Genomic DNA, 7,562 nt, shown 5'->3' on the forward strand with positions numbered 1-7,562 from the left:
TAATTTTGCTATCATATTCTGCGGGATAAATCTGTCTAAATCCGCTACGTTATACTATGGTCACGTTAAAAACACTCTGCTATTTAATCTTGTAGCATTGCTTTTAGCTCTCGGGAAATCTTCTTCTCGACGTCGCACTTATTATTGTGATCCAACTTGGTGCGAACGGCAGTGGTTTCGTCGGAATTGCTCACTCGACAAGCTGTAGGTGCAAGAACTCTGCTACTAATGCCTGAGCGACTCGTTGAAACCTTCGCACAGGGTCAAATCGGGCTGTTCTTGTGCACAGGACCGGAACTGCGTGATCTTCCACGAGCATCGTCCTGCCGGAGCGTATTGCTGAACCAAAGCAGTCTGTGCTTCTGTGGCTGCCTCCTGCGAATCGGAACCGCTGAATATTCTGGTTAGGGGAATGTCCGACAGCAAACCGCTTGCAGCAACACCACCTGACGTACCTGATATTTTAGACTTTAATCCAAGTCCCTGGCTGGTGGCTGTCATTGACGTAGCAACAGCCGAGTGCGTCGCAGGCTGGACCATCGGTTGACTCGGTGCCGGACGGGACGAAACAGCTGCAACTGGAGCGGACCTAGAATGGGTTGTAATGGTCATCAATTACCAAAGATGATCAAAATGTTTTGTGACTAACGTTGTGATTCAGCAAAAAATCAAACCAAATGAGATTGATCTCAACAACTGAACTAAATTCTACCCCTAAATTTGAAGAGGGTCTAACTGCCAAATGTAAACATTGAGAAAAATTTTGGTCAAATTCATTACACAGTCGTGATATCAAAAACTCTCCAAAGGAGATGTTGGCAGTTTAAATGCATCTATTAACATCTCTAATAATTGTCAGATTGATTGTAAATTTGACATAAGATTTTGACATTCAGATGTTTTTAGTTGGACAATGGTCCAACTAGCGGAGGTCCAACTAAAAAGCGGTCCAGTTAAAAAATGTCCAACCAGCGAATCGCAACTGTAATATTTAAAAATTTAATACAGTTTTATTTCGTATGATTGCGCATATTGGTTCTACTTGGACACCAAAAGGCCTGATATTACACCGAAAGTTAGAATAAATAAGTTAAATCCTGAGACGTGACTTGCCGATAGATGTTTTCTTTTTTCTGTTCAATCTAAAGTTCGTCTCACATAACCTCTCTTTCTGCTTCACATAGTTTAAATAGACTGGCTGCATTTGACAGTACCCCCAGGCTGTATTCGACGTTCGATTTTTTGCTATTTGCATGTCTCGTCTCAGGTTAAATCTAATTTGATGACCAGACTTTAATAGGGATTTTTCACGAAACCGCATTTTTCAAATTGGCAGACGCGATAACTCAGAAACTATTCAGCTGATTGACTTCATATTTTAAAGAGAGAGCATAATATGTGAAGCCAGTCGAAGTGAATATATAAATATAAATCTTACTAAATACTAAATACGTACACCGGGTGCGTACACGAGAACGATTCGCACAAGGCAAAACGAGTCAACGCTAGTTTTGATGAGAGTGAGAATGAGAAATGGTGAGGTTGTACAGGCGAACAAGTGCATGTGTTTTTGTACGAAATACGCTGTTCGGGTTTGCACAAAAAATGTGGGTTTAATATGAGCACAGAACTAGGGGCAGATCACGCTAGAAATGTATAACAAATTCGCATTAAATTAGAAAAAAAATACTTTTAATTTCCATTTTTGCATGAACTATCAAGCCTTTTTCAAATGTTTGGCTAGAAATGGCTCACTTCAACGAATCATGTACAACAAAAGTCGAAATGCTAAATTTAACGGAACATTGCTTGATGACGATAAATTACAACTGAGCGAGCTAGTTTACAAGGTGTTAATATTTAGCATCGAACCGAACCAAGTTTCTCATACTATGATCGAATCAACAAAAAATTTCAATACCATGTAAACAAGCTCTCTGAACTGTCAAATAGGTGAGGTTAAACATTTTCATGCAATGCTCTACAGCGAAAGGTTCACTTTATTTTGTTTACCTTGCCAATGAATTTTGTACCGCGACTCACCACTTCATTTGCCGCGTTGCCAAGAACTCAAGAAAAAATATACAAACCAGTGCTGCCCAAACACACGTTTTGAGTCTCACCATTCTTGCAAAGGTGAAAAAAATATTCAACATTCTTGCATTTTTCAAACTTTAAAAAATCATTAAAAAATCACGATAGCTCTAAAAAGTCTCATTTTAACGGAAATATTCTTAAAAATGTGTAATCTTTCGATTAAAAATAAGAAAAAAGGGGGTTAGGTCGGACGAGAAAGGTCTATTCCCAATTGAAACTCCTATTTCAAAGGGATACTTTAACAACGGTAGAGTACACGGAAATCATTAATAAATTGAAGCAACGGTTCGACAGAACTGAACCTGATTTAGTTCAGAGATATAGATTTAGCCATCGCATTCAACAACTTGACGAATCTGCAGAAGACTTCGTTTTGGCAGTGAAACTGCAAGCGGAGTTCTGCGGATTCGGAGCGTTTAAAGAATTGCAATTCAAGATAGGGTTCTAGCTGGTTTAAAAGACGAGGCTCTTAAACAAAGACTACTTAATGAGGAAAACCTTACGCTTGAGTCTATGGATAAGTTTATAACGACTTGGAACATTGCAAAGAGCAATGCGAAAACACTGAATAATGAATTTTAGATTCCTCTGGGGTCACGAATGCATCATTTACTAGGTGTGTATAGCAAGGCGCATAGCCAGAACACTAAGGAAGCTCAAGAAATACAACACTTTGAAAAAAAACCGATTGGGGAGAGGTTAGGGTTCCGACCTTATGATAGACAGAGAACACACACACAAATACAAAACAAGAAACATTACCAGGATTTCAATCAGAGATCACAAAGGAAAGTAGGCTATAATGACAATCACTATAACAAAGATAAACGCAGGCCCGACTATCCTCAAATTATTTGTGACTTTTGTGGGATCAAAGGACACATTAAAAAAAGTGCTTCAGGTTGAAAAACATGAAGTGGGATGCAATTAAATTTATAGATGAGGCGAAGCCTGGCACGAGTGCGGAGAAACAACTGAGCGTCCTAATGGGGAAGATGACGACGACTCTTGCTGACGAGGACAGTGATGAGGAATGGAATGCAGGTGATTTGCATTGTATGTGTGTTGCGTCTATTAATAATATAAGTGAGCCGTGTCTTATTAATGTCTCAATAGATAATTGCTTAATTAAGATGGAGGTTGATAGTGGCTCAACCGTATCCGTGATGGGTAAAAATCAATATTTTGATTTATTCAACAAACCTTTGAACAAATGCCAAAAAAAATTTTTGGTAGCAAATGGGTCCAAACTCAAAATTGAGGGAGAGACAAACGTCTTGATAAAATTAAATAAAAGGGAAACCATTTTGAAACTACTTATTCTAGATACAAATTTTAAATTCATACCTTTATTGGGCAGAAACTGGCTAGATGTATTTTTCCCTCAATGGAGGCAATCCTTTTTGAACGATGTGATATTTAACGAACAAGTAAACAAATTGAATGCACCCAATGGTGAGAATTATATTGAGGAAGTTAAAAATAAATTTTCTACGGTATTTATCAAAGATTTTACGACACCTATCAAGGGCTTCGAGGCCGAATTGGTTTTTAAAAGCGAAGTACCGATTTTCAGAAAAGCTTACGACGTACCTTTTAGATTGAGGGATAAAGTTATAAATTATTTAGACAAACTAGAAAAGGAAAAAGTGATAACTCCGGTGAAGACCAGTGAGTGGGCATCACCAGTTATAGTAGTTATGAAAAAGGATGACCAAATCAGACTTGTTAATGACTGTAAGGTATCCATAAATAAAGTTTTAATACCAAACACTTATCCTTTACATGTGGCAGCTGATTTGTTTGCTAAATTGGCGGACTGTAAGGTTTTTTGTTCTTTAGACTTTCAGGGCGCTTATACTCAAGTTGCTTTGACTGAACGTTCAAGAAAATTTATGGTTATTAACACAATTAAAGGTTTGTTTACATATAACCGTTTGCCACAGGGTGCATCCTCTAGTGCTGCAATTTTCCAGCAGATTATGGAACAAATACTAGGGGGAATTGATGGAGTGTTCGTTTACCTTGATGATGTTCTTATAGCAGGTAAAGATCTGGAGGATTGTCGTAAGAAATTGGATTTGGTATTGCAGAAACTTGCAAATGCAAATATAAAAGTAAATTTAGAAAAATGTAATTTTTTTGTTTCCGAATTAAATTATTTGGGGCATATTATTGGGGAAAAAGGATTATTGCCAAGTCCAGACAAATTATCTACCATACAAAGAGCAAAGGTTCTTAAAAATGTGAATGAACTAAAATCCTATTTAGTTTTAGTTAATTATTATAATCGATTTGTGTCTAATATGTCTTCCAAATTGTATTATTTGTACAATTTGTTGAAAAAGAATGTTAAATTTATTTGGGACGACAATTGTCAAAAGGCATTTGAAAATAGTAAACAGGTATCAGCCAATATTTTGGAGCTATATGATCCAAAGAAAGAAATCATTATAGTAACAGATGCATCAGGCTATGGTTTGGGAGGTGTGATAGCATACACGGTTGATGGTTTAGAGAAACCGATTTGTTTTACATCTTTTACGTTAAATGACGCACAAAAGAGATACCCTATTCTTCATCTAGAGGCCTTGGCATTAGTTTGCACAATTAAGAAATTTCATAAATATTTATATGGACAAAGGTTCATAGCCTATACTGACCACAAACCATTGATAGGAATTTTCGGCAAAGAGGGTAAAAATTCAATATTCGTGACAAGGCTCCAAAGGTACATACTCGAACTTTCCATTTATGAGTTTGAAATTCGGTACAGGCCTTCGGCAAAAATGGGAAATGCGGATTTTTGTTCGCGGTTTCCATTGGAGCAAGAAGTTCCCGGTGAAATTGACCAGGACTTTGTAAGGAGCATAAACTTCGGAAATGATTTTCCAATTGATTTTGTCATGATTGCAAAGGGACAAAGGAAGATTCGTTTTTACAACAAATAATGACATTTATGCGAGATGGTTGGCCGAAAAAGTTAGAAAAGCAATTCAGGGATGTTTTTGCTAATCAAAATGATTTGGAAATTTTTGACGGATGCATATTGTATCAAAACAGGGTGGTTATTCCACAACAAATGCAGAATGAAATACTTAAGCTTTTACACGCCAACCATGCAGGAATAGTTAAGATGAAACATTTGGCAAGAAGACAAGTGTACTGGTTTGGGATAAATATGGATATTGAAAAGTATGTTACTACTTGTGAAGTATGCGGTAGTATGGTAGTAGTGTCAAAAACAAAAATTTTGTCTCATTGGACACCTACTACAAACCCTTTTAGTCGAATTCATATTGACTTCTTCTATTTTTCTCACCACACTTTTCTATTGATAGTAGATTTTTACTCAAAGTGGTTGGAGGTAGAATGGATGAAGAAGGGCACGGATTGTGGAAAAGTATTGAAGAAATTAGTTGCTTACTTTGCAAGATTCGGTTTACCAGATGTTTTGGCATCGGACGGTGGTCCTCCATTTAATTCTTTTTCATTTGTAACGTTCCTTGAAAAACAGGGGATTAAGGTTCTAAAGAGTCCTCCCTATAACCCATCCAGCAATGGACAAGCTGAAAGGTTGGTAAGAACCACTAAAGATGTTTTAAAGAAGTTTTTATTAGAACCAGAATTTAATGATATTTGTTTGGAGGATCAAATTAATTTGTTTTTAATGAACTATAGGAATAATATAGTGACAAGTCACGGGCAATTCCCCTGTGAGAAAGTTTTTTGTTATAAGCCAAAGACTATGTTGGATTTAGTAAATCCAAAAAAAATCATATAAGAACCTTTTGATGGTACCAAATACCCCAGGTGATGAAACAACCGAAGCAGATTCACTAAATAAAAATAAACTATCAAATGATTAGATAAACGATCTGACTCAAGGGGATTTGGTATGGTACAAAAATCATAACATACATATACCTAATAAATGGGTTAAAGCTATATACTTAAAACGATTTTCTGTAAACACCTTTCAGATAAGTGTTGGAAACGCAACAACGATGGCGCACCGCGTACAACTTAGACGGTGGCAACAAGAGGAACAGCAGCCGCGGCCAAACATAACGATAAAGCCCGGCGTTCGAAATTCTAGAGACGAGATACAAGCTGGATACAGCACTGATGAGGAGCCTTTCAGGGGGTTCCCTGAGACTCAGGCGAAGGCCGGAAGTCGGAAACGAGACACGTTTTCGGCGAATTTGCCGATCGTGTGCCTGAGGCGTTCTAAAAGGGTTCGCGTTCGAAAAGTGAATCCCGATTATAATTATTAGATTTCTTTTTTCTGATATATTTATTTATTAATGATTTGATTTATATAAATATGAATTGTATCCTTACATTAATTACTTTAAAAGGGTAGCGACTGATGTGTCCACCTATACGCGCACTAGAAAAAGTGCGCCCATCTATCTTGTAAATATAGCTAAAATTATGTAACGCTAGATAACGCCATTGAATGGTGTATAGATTTAGTTAAACCGGTAACGAAATATACCTTTCACTTTATTCTGAACTATTAACCAAGTGAGTCGGCTTTTCTCTTCTGGAGAACCCACCTTTTATTAGGGAAGTCGCAAACAAACAAGTGTAGCGTTGTCCAGTATGGAGGCAGAGTATATCGCGTTGTCGGAGGCCTGCAAAGAACTACTTCGTAGACTTCTGGAAGATTTCGGCGACTTCTGGAAGATTTCGGCGTCAAGCAGGAAGGACTAACAACCATTTTTGAGGACAATGTTAGCTGCATTGAGTTCGTGTCTATCGATCGCTGTTCTAGACGTTCCAAGCATATCGACACGAATGTTCTACGCTAAAGATCTGTCAGAAAAAGGTTTCATATGTGTGCGGTACTGTTCGTCAGAAGAAATGGTTGCTGATATCTTAACCAAGCCCCTTGGATGCATAAAGCAAAAGCAGTTCGCAGAAATGATGGGTTTAGTCAGTAGATGAAGATATCGAGGAGGAGTGTGGGAAGTGCGCTATCTTTCCACTTGTCTGTGGACCGCTAAGTGAGAGTAAACATCGAACAGAGAGAGCATAGCAGAGAGCCTCGTTGCTCATGTATTTTTTCTTCCATTCCACTGTGCACACTTGACAATAAAGGTACTAAAATACATTCGCTCGTTAGTCATTATTCGTCGCGTAATAATCTGAAAGTTCTACGGTAGTTCCGCTCGATATCCGGGTATTACTCGTCGTGATCCGTCCGCTGCGTGGTTTGTTCGTCGGGCTGTGTTCCAGCCCTCAGATATTTCGTACGATTCTACGGAAGAAGCACGAACATATCGATCATCCATTGTGCGTACCATCTGCGAATAGGAAAGCCGTTCGCTTGCCAGTGAACCAAATCGATGGCGACGTCCAGTTTGTATAACTCGATGTTTCAATATCTGATGGAGAGCAATCTTTCCATGGCCACGATCACTCACTGATTTTTGAACGGGATTACGACGAGGAGTACG

General features: G+C 38.1%; 1 protein-coding gene across 1 annotated transcript; it reads right to left on the bottom strand.

Annotated features, from left to right (window-relative positions):
- Positions 1–225: 225 nt before the first annotated feature.
- On the bottom strand, positions 226–540 carry LOC131680481 (coiled-coil-helix-coiled-coil-helix domain-containing protein 2-like). Its single transcript, XM_058961190.1, has one exon. The coding sequence runs from the start codon at positions 538–540 to the stop codon at positions 226–228; it is 315 nt and encodes a 104-aa protein (XP_058817173.1).
- Positions 541–7,562: the final 7,022 nt, after the last annotated feature.

This window comes from Topomyia yanbarensis, chromosome 2, assembly GCF_030247195.1.
Source record: "Topomyia yanbarensis strain Yona2022 chromosome 2, ASM3024719v1, whole genome shotgun sequence".
Taxonomy (NCBI): Eukaryota; Metazoa; Arthropoda; class Insecta; order Diptera; family Culicidae; genus Topomyia; species Topomyia yanbarensis.